The sequence below is a fragment of the Phoca vitulina genome, unplaced genomic scaffold, assembly GCF_004348235.1.
Source record: "Phoca vitulina isolate PV1807 unplaced genomic scaffold, GSC_HSeal_1.0 scaffold56, whole genome shotgun sequence".
Taxonomy (NCBI): Eukaryota; Metazoa; Chordata; class Mammalia; order Carnivora; family Phocidae; genus Phoca; species Phoca vitulina.
This window is the reverse complement of record NW_022589759.1, coordinates 1,557,283-1,575,458: the sequence shown is the minus strand read 5'-3', so window position 1 is coordinate 1,575,458 and position 18,176 is coordinate 1,557,283. Positions and strand designations below refer to the sequence as shown.

Genomic DNA, 18,176 nt, shown 5'->3' with positions numbered 1-18,176 from the left:
TACAGTCACTTATTTTTAAAAATTCGGGCCATTGTTTCATGTTGACTCCCAAAGTAAAACAAACAAAAAGCTTGTAAAGTGACCCAGACTGATTTTTAATGTTCTGCTTCTTCATCTCCTCTGAGCTAGTGCGTTTGCCTTCCGCAGCGCTTCTCTCTTGAGGTTTGTGTCATCAGATGTCCGCAAAGCACTCGACGCTGTGCGCTTGGAATTAGGGACAGTCCTGTGTTCGGCGCTGCCAGTTGGCCTGAGCTCCGAGTTTGGCGTTGTAGTTGGAGCGTGGTGAGGGTGCCCACACATACGTGATTTTACGATGGGAGCCTTTAGGAGAGTGACGACGTGGCCAGCAGTCCAGCGATAGGCGCCCCGCCCGTCAGCGCCTGCGTGCCCTCCCAGGAGTGGCGCTGGCAGAGGGACGCCTCCTAGGCCGCACGCCCAGACGCAGGCGGCCAGCACCTGGCCACTGGTGGGCCTGTCGCGTGCAGGTGTCTCGATGAGGTTCTGCGAGGGGCCCGGGTAGCGGGAGGTTTGCGGAAGGAGGACGGGGAGCCTTGCCTCCTTAGAACTAGGCCTTCGTGGTGTCAGCAGCAGGCGAGTTTTTGAGAGGATTCTTTTCTGTCCGGTATGGTGCTTCGTTGGCACCCGAGGGGGAAGCCGTCGGTGATCAGCGGGAGTTCTGCCAGGAGACGATCGGCCCAAGAGACACCGGAGGCCTGAGGCTGTCTCCTCACCGTGAAGGCCCAGGTGGCAGGGGCGTCGCCTACACAGGCTCCCTCGCTGTTGGGAGCCCGGTGGCCGGTGCGTGGTCATCCTCCTCGCTGTCCCCGACCCCTCACTCGCACGTGATCGGCTCCGGCCCGTGCTGGGAGGTAGCCGGGCCGGAGTTGGCAAGCCGTGCTCAGAGCTGCGTCTGTCCGCTTGTATTTTTACTGGCCTGTGGTCCCCGCTCAGAAGTTAGCCTCTGAAGCTCCCTTCCCTCCCTGGCAGCGTGGACCTAATGATAACAAGATGACATCTCTGCCAGGTGCCCAGCGCTGCAGCCTTGGGCTGAGGCCCCAGGACCCGGCCAGTCCTGCTGCTCCCTGCAGGCTCCCTGCTCTGACGGTCCTGCTCCCATGTCGGCAGAACGATGACCGCGGGGCTCTTGGGGTGACCGAAATACCACATGTGATCCCGATCCTTGTGGCCGCCGGCAGCACTCTGGAGAGGACGTGCTGTGGCTGAGCACGACGAAGACGTGCCTGTCCGTGGGCTGCTCCCTCCAGCTCCCTGTGGGTTTGGCCAGGGCAGGGGTGCGGGGGGGGAGCCTGAGCTCCACGTCTTCCTGCTGCAGATCCGCCCCGCGCCCTGGCCCAGCTCAGCTGCGTGGACTCGCCTTCAGGAGGAAATTTGCCCTCCCGCCACCTGGTCATTTGTGCGGGTGGATTCCCGTTGTCGGGGCCCGGTGGTAGCACGACCAGGCCGTGTGCGGTATTGGGGCAGCGTCCGGGCACCGGTGGACTCTTCTCCAGCGGCCCTCAGCTGCTGCCCAGAGGCAGCCCACCCCTGGCCGGGGAGGTGTCGCTCTGCGAGTGGTGTTTGACTTGGAGAAAGTTGGCAGACGTTCTCTACACCCAAGCGACACGTTTGCCCCGTGTCTGATGCCCGAGTCCATCAGTCTCGCCTTGGGCGCCCCGTGCCGTCGAGACCAGCAGTGTCCCCCTCGGCCGAGCGGGTCTGTGTCCCTGTGACTGGGCCTTCACCGCGCACGGGGTGGCTGCTCCTGTGGGAGGGAGGGCGCGGAAAGGGATGTTGGTCCGCCGTGCGCCTCTGTGTGCGCGGGCGGCCTAAACTCCCTGGTTTCTCGCAGTCCTGGAGGCTGTCGGCCTGATGTCGCGAGCCGGGTTCTCATGAGGACCGCCTTGCTGGGGATGTGCTCCCATGGCCTTCCCTGGTGCACACGGGCGGAGGCCCCACCGACCCCCTGCCCCAACCTTACCTCCAAACCCTTACCCTGGAAGTTAGGGCTTCAACACAGGGATTTGGGGGGACACAGACAGTCCTCCCCTAGCACCCAGTCTGTCCCTGGAAAGGATTTGGGTGTTGTGACTGATCTCTGCTATGGGTGCTGAAGGGGGTTTGGGCCTGAAAGTGTTTGTGGCCACTTGCGCCCCACTCCTTTGGAGCAGACGGCAACCCTACTGTTTCTCAGCCCTCAGCGTGGGATTTTCAGAGACGCTAGCTCAGATGGGCAGGTTCCCGGGAGGGCTCAGCCCCGGGGGGAGTTGGGTCCAGTCAGTGTTTACCCCTGCTGACTCAGGGGAGGACGCGCCCCTTCTCCTGCACATGAACTGGAAGTTGGTCCAGAAGACGCCGGTTCTTCACAGAAAATTGGAATTTGGGTTTTGAGGGGACCGTCACTGTTTTGTCTCCATTTTGGCAGCTTTCTCAGGATGGTCTTTAAGCAGTGGGAGCAGCTCCTGCCAGGGTCCCGCTGCTCTCGGCAGCCCAGGCCTGCCGTGTTCTTCCCTGTGTGCCTCATCGGCAGCCTCTCCTTTGTGCGGGCTGTGTTCAGGGCCTGCCTGGACCCGACGGGACCCAGCCCCACACCTGTCAGGGCATCCGGGGGCGCACGGCCCTGTGGTGGAGGAACGGGCAGGGGAGAAGGCCGCCCTCAGAGCACGCCTGGAGGACCTGCCTGTGAGCAGCCGACAGGGGTGACGGAGAAGGGAGGATCCGGCAGGATGTTCTCTGGGAGCAAAAGGCCTGAGCTCTGTCAATGAGAGAGTTGACCAGGTGGCCTGGGTGTGGGGTTACGGCAGACTACCCAAAATCGGTGACCCCACTGCATGGCTTCAACAGAAATGTGCTGTCTCACAGTCGGGAGGCCAGAAGTCCAAAATCCGGGTTCTCGGGGCTGCGTTCCTTCTGGAGGCTCTGGGGGGCATCTGCCTGCCTCCCTGGCTCCTGGGGAGCTCCAGGCATCCCTGGGCTGTGGGGGCATCCCTCCACCCTCTCCTCTGTGGTCACGTGTCACCCTCCCCTTCCCATGTCTGAGCCAAATGTCTGTCTTCTTATCTTAGGAAGACTGTTGCCATTGGATTAGGGCCCATCCTACTCCTGTGTGACCTCTGCGTAACTTAATCTCATCCTCCCAGATCTTAGTTCCACATTTATAGGTACTGGAGGTTAGGACGTGGACATCTGGGGGGACACAGGCGCATAGCTCCGTACGACAGAGCAAGCTGCTGTGAGGTGACGTGTGGGGCCTCGGGCAGACGCCTGCGCCCACCCCCCATCGCGGCATCGCTCTGCCCCGTGAGCTCACCGCTGTCCTTTGTGCGGGACATGAAGGGCCACGTGGGGAGGGCCTCCTGATGCCTGCAGTCGGTGTGCTCTGAGCCTGGGCCGTGGGGATGGAGTCGCGTCTGGCACGATGTCTGGAGACGGAAGACCGTATGGCCAAGAGGGGGGACGCTGTCACTCACGAGGCCTCCTCCGGCGTGTGGCTCATCTTGCTCAGCAGAAAACTCCATTTCTGGACCTTTCTTCTCACAGTAGAAGAAAAACGCTGTGCTGATCGAGGCCACGCCCCCCGTGTGCAGAACGCGCAGACGCCGTCGGCTGGCAGCTCGCCGCGAGTATCTGGCCGCGGGAACAGCGGGCCGTGCGTGTTTACAGCCTGAGGAACCGTTCGCGTTTACGTGCGGACTCAGGTGTTGCCCTTGGGTGCGCCCGGCGGCCGCTCTCCCGGCCTTTCCCCCGAGGCCTGAGGGCTGCTTATCGTGCTTACCAGGTGCGGGGCCGCCGTAGGGGAGAGCGTGAAGCCCGCACCCTCTCGGTACAGCGTCCGGCGTCCCCGACACCTGAGCTCCGTAAAACAGAGGCCCTTACGAATGCTTCCTGCTCAAGTGACCTCGGGGAGGAGGACCTCGCCCCTTTCGGAAGTTCTTTCTTTCGCCCACGCAGGGCAGACGCCACGGGGAGTTTTCTCGTTCCGTGCGGGGAGTTTTCTAGTTAAAGCAGCGACCAGAGCTGTGGGAGCACGGTCACAGGACAGGGAGCCGAAGTGTGCAGTTGGCAGGCTGGGTGCCCCTGGGCCACCCCTCCCTGCCCCAAGTGGGTGTGACCCACTCACGCGTAATCAATACAGACCTTTCATTTTCCTCCTGTTCTGTCTCACCCGCTCCCCGCCCACCCCATGCGCCGCTTCTAGAAGCCAGAGGCCTGGAACCCATGGCAAAAACTGGAGGTCTCCGGATTTGATTTTGGCTGATTTATTAATCCCGCCCCAGTCTACTGGAAGGTTTTAAAACACATGGGTAAGATTTGTACCCAGGAATGCTGCCTTATCTGGAGTGATGGGGGATGAATACCAAGTATCTCCAGACTTCCGTTCCTGCTTTATTGTACTTTTTAGGTTTTGTGTGTGAGGTTTGTGCTCGATGCTGGAACGAGCTCCAGAGCAGACAGCAGAAACCACTTTTATTGCCGCTCGCCACATAGCATCTTGACAGGAGCAGGGTCTGGACGGTGGCTCGAGGGGCATTTTCCCTGCAGGTCTGAGGAACGGCCCCAGAGGAGTGGCGTCTGTGTCTACCCGTGATTTCTCTTTGTGCTCATTTCTGACCGTGTACTCCGGTGACTTGGTTTATGAAAGCACTCAAAATGGAAACTAGGAAACACATGAGTGTTGCTGTCAGAGGGTTGAGAGGCTTCAGAATGATAATTTGTGTTTGGCACTTGCTGTGAAAATGTAGGAGGAAGATTTGGGGCTGCTAGGCCTCCTGGCCAGGGGTGATTTGGGGCGTCCCTGGGACGGGCTTCCCTCTCTCAAGTCCTCATTTTTCTGTCATGAAGAAGCTCCTCCTTGAATTCACATCTAGATTTGAGAAGATTGACCTCACTGAGTGCCTTCCCTTAACAAGCTGGATGCACAGGGAGACGGACGACACAAACAAGCGAGTGACCTTCTGGAGGTCGTGGTCTTGTCTCTCTTCCTGGCCACACAGGATCTTAAAATTAGAGGAGGGTTTGGGTTGGCTGTTCTGTTTTCATCTGCGCAGATTCTTGTTGGATTCAGAGTTTTATATCTAAACCTTAACTGAAAAGTCCTTGGACTTCTTGCATTTATTTTAGGTTTTGCACCAGTTTTGCATTATTTCAGTTGGGTATTAAATAGTTTCAAAATTGGCAGTATATCGAGGAAAACCAGATGCGTGCACTCAAGAAAACAGTGCTTTTAGAGCCGGGTTGCCCTCAGTAGGCTGCTTCAAATGCACACCCTCCACCCTTTTCCCTCGTCTGACAGTCATTGCAGGGAAGCCCTGTGAGTGAAGGTGGGGACGCCGCAGGCGCCTGTTGTGTGGCCTCTGGGTCTGGGCGGGGGGAGGGGGCGCACGCCCCGGTCGCCCGCAGGCTGGTGGCTTCGGGAGGCGATGCTGCTGGCTGATGGCCTGGGAGCCCGCTGCGTTCCTGTTAGATTTTTCTGTGTTCCAGAGCCTGTTGGGAAGAGCTGCACACGTCAAGTGAGGGGGAGGGAGCTGGAAGCTCATCATCGAGACTTCCTGCTGGTTCTAGAGCAGGGGAGGGGATGTGCTGGCCTCTCGTCCTCCCAACAGAGCGAGGGTGGATCGTGCTCTTTCTGTGGGTTCTTCTGGGGTGCCACACTGATCCATGTGACAGTGGCTTGTGGCCTCATTTTTGCTGCTCTGCATTTCAGATTTGACGTAAATAGGTTTTATTCTTCACCAGTTTAAAATTAAGTCCAAATCTGCACATTGTGTCTCACTCTCCTGCATATTGCAGGAGGCCGCTTAGAGCTTTGGGGAGCTTTCACCCGTCTCACCTTCCAGAACTCCTCCTCCATTGGTCATCCCGTCCGCGGGGTGAGCACGGACTCCGCTGTGTGGGTCCAGCACAGAGACAGCTGGGCCACGCGACCCAGGGTCCGCCTCAGCCGGGTGGTTGATGTTGTTCCGTGGATCCAGGTGGGAGACAGCATCCCCACCCGCGTCCCCTCCCTCGTGAAGAAACTCCCCAGCGGCAGAGCGGTCTGTTTGATCTCTTCTTTGATTCTTCCCATCGAGAAGCTCGTCTCCCTGGGGGACTCTCGCTCTCCCCACCTGAAGAACGGCGCCCCCGTCCGGTCACGCTCCCAGCTCCTCGCGTGGAGGCCCCCGGGGGAGGGTTTTCTCTGCAGGGTCTGGGGTGTGAAGAAGGGCGAGGGCGCTGAGGGGCTGGAAGGCCTCTCCCGCCAGCCCCGCGCGCACGTTGACTTTTTGACTTGTTCCCGAATCAGTTGCCAAAAGCAAACCAGTGTGGACACATTGAGGAAGTGTGGTGTTTGGGTTGAAATCTCAGGTGAAAACATTTTCCCGTTTTTATTTTCGTTTGCCAGCCAGGCTGGTGAAGTGCCTGCCCTCGTCCTAACACAGCACGTTCAGATTCCGAGCTTCCTGACGTTCCCGTTGGTGAGAGGGAAGCAGCTGTGCAGGCCGCGTGCGGAGTCAGCGTACGGCGGTGCCGACAGGAAGCAGCTCACCCCCAGGAAGCCGTAACATGCCCCGTTCCTCGGGCGGTCGTGGCGCACTGCCAAAACCAGAGGAAGGCAGAGGCTTCTCAGAAGACAGGTCCGCGATGGCGTGGCTTTCATTAAGGATAGTCGATGATTTGACCTTACATCAGCGCATTAAGGGATCTCGTACGGCGCGCCGTGGTGACAGAACCGTGACCACATTACCTAACGTTTTTGCTCCCGTGTTTCCAAACACTGCACGGTTTTTACATTTGAGCCAGGATCGAGCAAAAGCGTGCTCAGTGAGGGCGTCCGTTCCAGCCTCTCCTTCCCTTCACCCACCGAAAGGCAAACTCATGTACCGTTTTGAGCACCCCTTCCCTTCCCGTCTTTTCCCCATCCGGATCTTTCCTCGCTGTCGTGGGGCCGAATTGCTGCCGTGAGCACGCTCTCCCCCGCACCGCAAACCTGCGCCCAGTGGGAGCGCCCGCACTTGATCCCGCCAGGTAGAGGAGACGCTCTGCCCCCGGGGAGTGGGGCCGGCCCCTGCCCGAGGCTGCCGTCCTGGCACGTGGGGGCTGGCTGCCTTCCCGTGGCCGCACTGGGTCTTACCGTATGGCCGGGAGAGGTCTGGTGCAGAGGAGGTCCGGGGAGTAATACAGGAGACTTGGGTTTTCGCCAGTTTTTCCAAACCTCTCTTGGGAGCACTCACTGGTACAAATGGCTGATGATGGACAAGGAGCTGCTGTTGTCGGGTCAGCCCTTGGGGAGCGAGAAGCCGGCTCCCTGGAGGGAGGCAGCTGAGGGAAGGCCAGCGTGCTGCGTGCGTGCGTGCGGCTGCAGCGCCGGGGGGCCACGTCCTCATGCGCTCACGGTCTGGAGGGCCACGTCCAGCGTCGTCACCGGGCCGCTCCTCCCGGAGGCTCCAGGGGAGGGTCGTCTCCCGGCTGCCCCAGCCTCCAGACCTGCCCCGTCCTTGGCTTTGCTTCATAACTGCGTTTGTCCGCTATCAGAGGGCTCCGTCTCCCTGGCTCTTGAGCACTCGGGGGGCTGCCCGGAAGAGCTGGCGGAGGCGTCTGGCACGTGGGTTGGGGATGTGACGCCATCTCCTGTCCCTCCGGGCTGCCCTCCCACGAACCTCAAACTGCAGAGATTTCCAGGAGGTCTTCGGTGCTTTGGTCTCTCTGTCCCACATCCCACTGTCTCCTTGCCATCCTCCTCAGACACCCCTCGCCGCGCCCCTGAGCTTTACTCTTTGAAAACTGGAGCTGGTTGGTCTTTTTCTTACATGGCTTGAAAACCCATCGTTCTGCCCCGTGCGTGGCAGTTTGAGGGAGGTCACTTGGGGATGCAGCAGAACAGCTCGGTCATGCTGTGCACATTCGCACGGTGGACCCCGCAGTGTGGAGGGTGGGCCTCGGCCGCCTCCCTGGGTTCGTGCGGCCGCAGTCGAATAGCGCTTGCCCTGGCCCCGTGCTGACCGTGGTCTGCTTTGTCTGTCCAGGTGCTGCAGGGCGCCCAGCTGATCGCCGTGGCCTCTTCGGACCCCACTGCTGGGGGCGTGGACGGCTCGCCTCTCCAGGGCAGCGACATCCAGGTCCAGTATGTCCAGCTGGCCCCGGTGACTGACCACACCACCGCGGCTCAGGTGGGTCCCCCCTTCTGGAAGTGGACGCCCCGTCTGTGTGAGCGCAGCTTGGGTGATTCTGCTGCCGCTGTTCTCCCACGAGGAGGGCAAACTGTCATTGAAGGGCACATGATGCGGAGGGAGGCTGATTTTTGTGATGCCCGACGACGTGAAGCTGGGAGTTAGGTCCCAGCACAGAGGCCAGTGTTAAGCAGTTCTTGAGATACACTGTGTCTTGTCTTCTCTATAAATTCAGAGGCAAGAATTAATCGTGTCTGCCTCCCCCACACAGCCAGCTCCTGGGGGCTGCAGACGAGAGGGTCCCCGTGTACCTGAGACCTCACTGCCCCTCTGAGAGCGGCAGGGCCCAGCCCGGGGTTCAGCACGCCTGCAGACCGCGTAGCCCCAGCGCTCGGCCCTGACCCTGTTCCCAGGGGCAGGTTGTGGTGCTCAGCTCTCTGGTGGAGATGCAGGATAGCCCTGGGCCGCTGTGGCGCTTCCCTGGGTCCTGAGGGCCCCGTCTGGCTGGTTTGCAGCCGCCCGCGTGGCAGCCCGGGGGCCTTGCCGGTGACGGCTCGTGCGTAGGGCCCAGTGTTCCCTCCGCTCGGTGTGTGCTTCCTCGGGGCAGTCTGGTGGCTGAGCCCCGGTTGCCCCCACCCCTGCTGCCCTTGTCATCTGGCTTTGCTGGACTGAGGGTCTCGTCCCCGCTGCCCGTCCTCCATGCCTTCCCAGGAGCGGGGAGGTGCTCCTGGCACGTCAGATGAGGGGCCTGCTGCTTCGGGCGTCTGACGTTTGTGGAGCTGCCCCTCGGCGAGGGCACTTGGCCAAGCGTGGCCTCCCCTCAGGGTCCCCCGGGCCCCCCAGCTAGTGCGAAGGGCCAGCCGGCCGCCCCGGTTTAGGGGACAGCATGCTTTCGGTGTAGTCGGCTGATCAGAGAACAGCGGGGCCTGTTTTTCTGGCAGTAACATAGGACGGGTCCTGAGAGCGTGGGGGTCTATCCCTGGGGAAAAGCGCAGGCTGCGGGTGGCGGGAGTGGCAGGTGCACCCTCTCCCTGTGTCCTCGAAGCTTGTGGGTGGTGCTTGGAGTCGCTGACCTTCGTGCTGAGACCGGGCTGACGCAGGGGCTCTCGGCTGCTCCGAGCACGGCTGGTCGGCTCCTGCCTGCGTCCTCGCACGCTCTGGGCCCCCCTGGGCCCACCCCTCTCCCCTCTGCATCCGGTACCGAGGAGCTACGTGCATCGCCACGCCACCGGCTTCTGATGCGCGAGCCGAAGCCCCAGACTCCCACGCTCCCCTCCGTCCCTGCTCAGGACCGGCGGGGTGTGGTGTGTGCTCCTAGCCGCAGGGGGAGAGGGCATTCTCCTTTGCTTGCTCGTGAGGTGGCTGCTGGGGAGTGGAGCTCGGTGAGGCCAGAGAGGGTGCCCCAGGGGACTGTGACCAGGTGGCCAGAGCTCGGCGGACCTGTGAGGACTTAAATTCTTAATCTCCTAATTCATAGCGAGGCCCCTTGAGCAAGCGTGTTTCCTGGAGAAGGCGCCGCCTCTCTGTCCCCCTCAGACTCCTCCTGCCCCTCGCACGTGAGTGGCCACGGCAGCCTGGGCCCTTGTGGGTCCACGTCCTGTGTGGCTTTTGTGCAGTAGTGACCACAGAGGCCCACTCCACCCTGGAGATGAACCAAGAAGGGTTGAGTGTGACCAGGAGCCAACAGTGTTGTGGGGACGAGGTGGACTTCTCTCTGGTTTGAGCATGAGCCTGTCCTGGAAGTCAGGGCCCCTGCAGGCCCCCCTCTAACCATGCTGGGTCGCTCGCGTCTGATGCCCTGCATGGTCCTAGATGGGGTCATTGCACTCAGGCAGTTTTCTTCCCTGCTGCCCAGCAGGCGTGGAAGGGTCCCACGGCGCGCGCTTCAGACCTGGGCTGCTGTGTGGCAGGCCGTCTTCCTGGACCATGAGTTCGTGGTCATTCTACAGATTGCAGAATTGAGGAAGGCCGTGTCCGTTTAGCTGTTGGTCTCCTTGGCTTCCTGTCTGCATTCTTTGTCTCAATTCCTGCCTGGCAAGTTCTTGGGACCCACTTAATGAGTATGTGTAGGAACGGGCCAGAGAACGAGATGTGCACCCGCGGGGGTGTTTTCCCTGTAGGAGACCTCACTTGGCCTGGACTCAGCAGGTGATAAGTATCAGGGCGGCCCCGGACGTGGCCCGCCGTGTGTGGCCCCCCATGCATGGCCCTGGGGCCCGCTCCCCCGTCTCATCCTCAGGGGCTCGCTCTCCCGTGGCCCCCCCGGTGCCTCCCGTAGACGGGGCCGTGTCTGCAGAAGGAAGGGGTTCCTGACTGTTTACGAGCAGGAAGGCCGTCTGCTCTTGGTGAGCTCTTGCTGGATTTACTTTGAGTCTGCTGGTCAGAACAGGGTCAGGTACGTAAACTCCTTGGAGAAGACCGCGCTTGGCCGACAAGAATGTCCTAGGAGCCCCTGTGGGGCTGGAGGAGGAGTCTGGCTTCTCTTGGGCGGGACGCCAGGGAGCTGGCCCCGTGTGATGGGCACTGCCCGGTGACGACCTGCACAGGCCCATGCCGGAGTTGGCTGCCCAGGGCTGCCGGCCGTCTTCGGTTCCCTCAAACGTCTGGAACTTTCTGAGTCGTGTGGTTGGAGCCCTTTCTCTACATTTCCTGCCTGAGACACAGGTCTGGCTGCTGCGTTTTGAGGACAAAGGTGAGGGGAGGGGCGTCCTTGTCAGGGTGTGAGTCTCCCCGAGTCCCCCGTGTAGGCGCCCCCCTCGTCTGTGTTCCACTTTCTGTGTGCCTGAGTCCGAAGCTGCCTTTCCAGGTGACCAAGGGGAGGCACTCTGCGTCCCAGAGGGTCCTCTCTGCCCAGCCTGTGACCCCCCCCACTCCCTCTGCCTGAATCCGCTTTCCCGTGCCCGGAAGTGTGTGGAGAGCCTCCTGTGTGTGTGTCCCGGGTTCGTCCTCCCTCCTGACCCCTGCCTGGGCCGCCGTCCAGGGCTCTGCAGGCGGTGGGTGATGCCCGTGCTGAGTCCGTAACCCCAGGGCCCTCCCTTCTCTCAGGAAGCCCTCCGTGCGGCGTCCCGTGCTGCCTGAATTCCAGAAGCACGGCCGCACACCTCGGGGCTCCTGCCTGCCGTGTCCCTGGCTCTCTGCCTCTTCAGCCTCCACGTGCTCGCGCCTGGCCTCTCCGGCCACGTCTCCAGGGCCGGACGCCCGCCTCTGAGGGTCTCCTCTTGGTGACATTGCCCGGGGCTGACAGCTGGGGGAGCCTAGGGAAAAACACCCGTTAATCTCTATCTGGGGGTTCATTCTGGTCGTTGAGGTGGATGGTCGGTGGCTTATTCTACATTGTATTTTCTCCTTCATCTTCAACCTGTAAATATACCTTTAAAGTCCTTTTAATGTCTGTAGTTCATTGATTAGAACTTCTTTCATTAAGGAGAAAAAGGTTACTGCCCCTAAAATGGTGTTTTGGGGGGACAGTGGAGCAGTTTTTATAAGAAGGCGAAGTGGTGACTGAACTTCTAGGTGCACAGGACGGTTTAACCCCTCGAAGGCATTCCCCAGTGAGGAGCAGGGGTGGGACTGGGAACAGGCTTCGGCGAGCCCCGGAGCATGTGCGGGAGGGTCGCTGGGTGACGTGGCCAAACAGAAGGTTCTGAAAAGACGGACCGTGGCCCCGGGGAGAGTCCTCTTCCAAAGCAGGGGCGAACCTTGGCCCCTTCCAGCTCTGCTGTGTATGTTTCTTTCAACCACAAAAGCCATTGGTGTTTAATGACCTGCCAGTGGCCTGGACTTGCGTGGTGGGTACTTTTATAGAAAGCCCTCCTCTCTCCCCTCTTGCAGACGGCTGAGACCCTGCAGCCCACCCTGCAGCCTGAAATGCAGCTCGAGCATGGAGCCATCCAGATCCAGTAGGCGGGACGGGCCACCCACCCACGACAGGACCTAAGACGGAGCCGTGGCCGTGCTCAGCGCCGGCCCCAGCCAACCGCCCCGTTCTGCGCGCGCCCTGGCCCCACGGCTCTGCACGGAGGTGACTGCACGTGTTCCGTTCAAGTGCGTCTGAAAGCCTCCCCCGCGGGGGGAGTGTCCCGCTCAACAGAAAGGTGCCAGTAACAGCCACCACCCCTCCAGAAGACCCTTCCTTTTGAGTCCCACTGTCGGCGTCCAGAGAAAGAGTGGGGAAGCACAGTGTGGATTGCATTAAGTACGTGCGGAAAATCAAGAACTACAATATTTTTCTCTGTTCAAACAGCTTTTTTTAATTTGCTATGGTGTTTATAACAAAAAAGAAAATTGAAAAAAAAAAAAAAGTGGAGTAGCAGAAGCCTTTTGCTGTGTGCTCTGTTCCGTGTAATGAAAATAGGTATTTGCAAAAGACAACTAATGATTTTGATGGAAATATTGCTTACCTACTTTTCTAAGGGGAAATGCTCACAACACTGTTAATTATGCATTTCTAATGAAATAAAATGTATTTATGACCACAGCAGCTTTGTGTCATTTCCCTGAAGAGATGGTTTGCCCCGAGGCTGGCCTCCTTCCTGGTGGCTGCTTGGGCCTCACCCCATGGGCCCTTTCAGCCATGTTGACAGGAGTTGTGGGGTGTTTTCCAAAGGAAGGCTGTGGCTGTTTCTCCCGGTTCCATGGACTAGGCCGTGGGAACGGCTCCCTGGGTCACTGAGCGCTGTACCACGGCGTGCCCTCAGACGTGGGCACCCCTTGAGATAGCGTGAGCCTGGCTCGGTGTTGCAGGAGCTCCCGCAGGCAGACCCTGAATGACATGGGCCTCTCCCAGGGCCACAGTCACAGCTTGGGGGTCCCCGGGGGAAGTCACATCCATAGACATACGCCGCATCCTGTAAAATTTGGAAAGAAAGGTAGTTAGTTCCACACCAGCGTCCCGGAGGTGGTTTGCATTACGAGCGCCCAGCAGGGTCTGGTCTCCCTGTCCGCTCTGTCGTGGCAGTTACGTTGGTGGGGTCTGGGGGATTCCCGCCACAAAGTTGCATTCACTGACTTAGACTGTGAGCTCAGTGCTTTTCCTGGAAAGGATTCGAAGTTACTATCGCAAACAGTCACAGCTCTCCCATGCCACGCCGTTGGGGGTCGCCGGGCTGGGTGGTTTACACCGGGGCACGCTGACGGGGGACGGCGGGCTGGGGGAGCAGCTCCCGAGAGTGGGATGGCACCTCTGCGTCCCATGCCTCCATCTACCCTCCGTGGGTAGGGGCTGTTTTCCCGTAGATGGAAATGGCTGGAATCCCAGAAGGAGAGAAGAGAAGAAAGACCACGTTTAAGGGATTCCAGAAACAGATCTCAAGTAGAAAGAAAAAAAATCACGCCTGAACCCCCACACCGCATTGAAGGCAAGGCTAATTCTGAAAGCAGCCAGAGAGAAAAGACAGCCCCCGCGCAGGGGAGGGACCGCAGCAGAAACACAGCCGAATGCTCTGCGGCCTCAGAAGTCAGAAGCACAGGCTTGTGCCAACGAGGCCCCGAGAGAAGGACGTTTTCAGCTCCTGCTTGAATGCTCAGGAAAGCTGAAGGTCGTTCGGGAACATTTGGGACAGTTACCATCGAACCCAGCGTATCCACTCCTGCGTGTAAGGTACACACCCACGGACGTTGAAAGCACGTGCCCACGCACAAACTTGTACACAAGTGGGCATTGTGGCATTATTCATATTAGCCCGAAAGTGGAAACAACCAAGTGTCTGACCGAAGATGAATGGGTAAACCAAATGTGATCTTCCCATCCATACATGGAATATTATTCGGCCGTAAAAAGGAGTGAAGCTCCAACACAGGCTGCCGCACCAGTGGACCTCACAAGCCTCACGCGGAGTGAGAGAGGCTGTGTACTCCACAGTCCTGTTGCCGGGAAATGCTCGGAACAGGCCAGTCCGCAGAGGCAGCGAGCAGAAGCAGATCGGGGGCGCAGGGGCGAGGCAAGAAGTGGGGAGTGACTGCTCACAGGGCAGGGTTTCCCGTGAGGTGGCCAGCATTAAATGATGGAATTTTGGCCCAACCAAAATTTTCGAATTTTGGAATAAAATGGTGACGTTGGTCCAGCTCTGTAAATACACTAAAAGTTCGTTGAAATAAACACTTCTTAAAAGGGTGACTTTTTTGGCATAAGAATCCTATCTCAAGGTTATTAAAAATAAAGGATGACACTTCAAAAACATTTTATAGACAAAATGAGAGTGTCACCTGCAGATGATCCCTCCTGTAAAGGAAATTGCAAGGAATTGTCTTCAAGAACAGGAGTGTGGATCCAGGAGGAGGTTTTAAAGGAAGAAGGATGGGTGAAACAAATAGAACAAACGGGTATGTCTAAGGGCTGTGCCTAAAACTGTCTCACGTTGAAATTTTCAAATACAATAAGAGATTGGAAAAAATTACTTTGTCAGTTGGGACCGGCAGGAAGGAGCTAAATTGTTTTAAAGCCCCTTTTTATTGCCCTGGAGAAAAGGGATCAAGATACTGTACAATTTCAAGACATCACATTTAATATCCTTGACAAGCATTTAAGAAATGCAGTACGTAGAAATCATTAGGGTGGCGGACATGTGAACGGCGTGATAAGGAGCTGGGCCTAACCGACATTCGGAAGGCCGCGTCCAGCAGCCCCAGAGCGTGCAGTCTTCCTGTGGGCTCTTTGGAACGTTATCAAAGTTGGCCTCGTGCCAGATCATAAAGATGGTCTCCCACAGACATCAAAGGACTGAGACCCTGCAGACCGCACTCTTCAACCAAGTGGGATTAAGTTAAAAATTAATGAAAAAAAAAATGAGTATATTTGCAAATGTTTGCAGATTAACGAACTTTTAAAATAACCCATGGGCCAAATAAAATATAAAAATGGAAAGGTATCTTTAATTACCAATTAAATATGATGGATCAGGGGCGCCTGGGTGGCTCAGTCGTTAAGCGTCTGCCTTCGGCTCAGGTCACGATCCCAGAGTCCTGGGATCGAGTCCCACATCGGGCTCCCTGCTCCGCGGGAAGCCTGCTTCTCCCTCTGCCGCTCCCTGCCACTCTGCCTGCTTGTGATTCCTCTCTCTCTCTCTGTGTCAAATAAATAAATAAAATCTTAAAAAAAAAAAAAAAAGTGATGGATCAACATATCAAAACTTGTGGAATACGTCGAAAGTTGTGCTTAGAAAAAATTTGTTTCCTTCGGATATATTCCCAGAAGTGGGACTGGTGGGTCATTTGATAGTTTTGTTTTTCATGTTTTGAGGATCCTCCGTATTGTTTTCCTTGGTGGCCGCACCAGTTTACGATCCCACCAGCAGGGCACAGGGGTTCCCTTTTCTCCACATCTTCAAACCAAGAGTCGGACACTTAACTGACTGAGTCACCCAGACGCCCCTCATCATGGTTTTGATTTGATTTCTCTAATGATTAGTGATGTCAAGCACCTTTCCTGGTCCCCGTTGGCCTTTCATAGAACTTCTTTGGAGATATGTTTAATCAGGTCCTTTGCCCATTTTTTAATTGGATTTTTTTGCTATTGAGTTGTAGGAGTTCTTTCTGTATTTTGGATATTAATCTCTCATCAGATAGATGGCTTGCAAGTATTTTTTTCCCATTGCGTAGGTTGTCTTTTCACTTTGTTGATGATTTCTTTAGCTGTGCAGAAGCTTTTTAGTTGGAATGTGGTCCCATTGTGTATTTTTGATCTCGTTGCCTGTGCTGCAGGTGTCCTGTGCACACAGCCATTACCGTGTCAAGGAGTTTTGTTCCTATGTTTTCTTCTAGGAGTTTCATGGTTTCAGGTCTTACATTTAAGTCTTTAATCAGTTTCAAGTTAATTTTTGTGAGTGGTTTAAGATGTGGATCCATTTTCGTTCTTTTGCATGTGAATACCCAGTTATCCCAGTACTATTTATGGAAGAGGTGGTCTTTTCTCCGTTGAGTATCCTTGAAGGGTACCCACTCTTGCCACCTCTATTCAACACATTACTGTGAGTCCTAGCCAGAGCAATTAGAAAAATTGAACTAACATATGACTCAGCAATTCCATTTATGGGAATATATCCAAAGGAAACAAAAACACTAACTCAAAAAGATAACTGCATCCCCATGTTAATAGCAGCATTATTTACAATGGTCAAGACATGGAGACTACTTAAGTGTCCATGGTTGGATGGATGGGTAGAGAAGATGTGGTATATATATATACACAGTGGAAATTACTTACTCTGCCATAGAATAAAGGGAATCCTACCATTTGCAACAACATGGGTGGACCTTGAAGGCATTTGGCTAAGTAAAATAAGTCAGAGAAAGACAAATATTGTATGGTATCACTTATGTGTGGAATCTAAAACAAAAGACCAAACTCCCAGAAAAAGAGATCAGACTTGTGGTTAGCAGATGTGGAGGTTAGGAGGAGGGGAAACTGGAGGAAGGCTGTCAAAAGGTACAGACTTCAGGTATAAGGCAAATAAGTACTAGGGATGTGATGTACGACACGATGACCTTAGCGAACGCTGCCATATGATACACAGGATAGGTAAGAGAGTAAATCCTAAGAGTTCTCATCACAAGGAGAAATTTTCTCCCTTTTTTCTTTCTTTTCTTTCTTTCCTTTTTTTTTTTTTTTTTTGTATTTATATGAGAAGGTGGATGCTAGCTGAACCTACTGTGGTAATTCTTTCACGATATATGTGAATCAGGCCATCCTGCTGTATGCCTTACACAGTGATGTCTGTCGGTTACTTTTCAGTAAAACTGGAAAAAAGAAGAGTGGGCATCTTTGTCTTGTTCCTGATCTTAGAGGATAAGCTTTTTCACCATTGAGGTGATATTAGCTATGGGCTTGTCACATGAAGCCTTTATTAAGTTGAAGTATGTCCCTTCTATAACCTATTTGTTGAGACTTTTTTATCATGAAAGGACGTTGTATTTTGCCAAATGCTTTTTTGGCATCTATTGAGGTGATCATATGATTTTTATTCTACATTTTATTAACATGGTATATCATGCTTATTGATTTGAATCATCCTCGTGTCCTCACACTTGGTCATGGTGTATGGTTTGCTGGTATTTTGTCAAGAATTTTCACATCTACAGTCATCTGGGATATCAGCTTGCAGTGTCCCTTTCCTGTGGTGTCTTCATCTGGCCTTGGTATCAGGGTAATACTGGCCTTGTAAAATGAGTTTGGGAGTTTTCTCAAGTTTTTTGGAAGAGCTTGAGAAGGATTGGCACTAATTCTTCTTCAAACGTTTGGAAGAATTCATCAGTGAAACCATCTGGCTTGGGCTTCTCTGCGTTGGAAGTTCTGATGACTGTTTAATGTCCTTGTTAGTGGTCTGTTCACATTTTATTTCTTCGTGATTTAGTGTGGGAGGTTGTATTTTCTAGGAACTTGTCCCTTACTTCGAGGTTGTCTAGTTGGTTGGCACATAAATGCTCCTAGTAATCTCGTAGGATCCTCTGCATTTCTGTGGTATCAGTAGTCAGTCTCCTCTTTCATTTCCGATTATATTTGAATCTCTCCTTTCTTCTCAGTCTGGCTAAAGTTTTGTCAGTTTTGTTTATCTTTTCAAAAAAACAGCACCACCCACTGTATACACATTTATAGTTGCTATGTCCCTTCAGTGTATTGAATTAACCCCTTTATCGTTACATGGTGACCTTCTTTGTCTCATTACGGTTTTTGACTTAAAGTCTATTTTTTAAAATACAAGTGTAGCTGCCCCTGCTGTGTTTTGTTTTCCATTGGTTTGGAATATCTTTTCTATCCGTTCACTTCGAGCCTCTGTGTGTCCTTAAAGCGAAATGGGTCTCTTTTTAGCATGGTAGTTGAGTCTTCCATTCAGCTACTCTGTGCCTTTTGATTGGATAATTTAATCCATTCATATTTAAAGTAATTAAGAGAATTACTGATGCTTTTATCAATTGTTTCCTTACTATTCTGTAGTTCCCTTGTTTCTGGTTCCTCTGTGGAGTGATGGTTCTCTGCGGTGGAGCGCTTTGATGCCCTTTCCTTTCTAGGGTTTTGTTTGCCTTCACTGTGAAGCTAAC

General features: G+C 55.3%; 1 protein-coding gene across 5 annotated transcripts in view; it reads left to right on the top strand.

Annotated features, from left to right (window-relative positions):
* Nucleotides 1-12,618, top strand: part of BANP (BTG3 associated nuclear protein) — a 110,400-nt gene extending 97,782 nt beyond the window's left edge. For all 5 annotated transcript variants that reach the window (XM_032389784.1, XM_032389788.1, XM_032389787.1 and 2 more), the window contains 2 exons: nucleotides 8,001-8,144; nucleotides 11,976-12,618. In XM_032389784.1, coding sequence (XP_032245675.1) covers nucleotides 8,001-8,144; nucleotides 11,976-12,047 — 216 coding nt within the window. In that variant the 3' untranslated portion in view covers nucleotides 12,048-12,618. The remainder of the gene's footprint in view (nucleotides 1-8,000; nucleotides 8,145-11,975) is intronic.
* The last annotated feature ends 5,558 nt before the right edge of the window (nucleotides 12,619-18,176 follow it).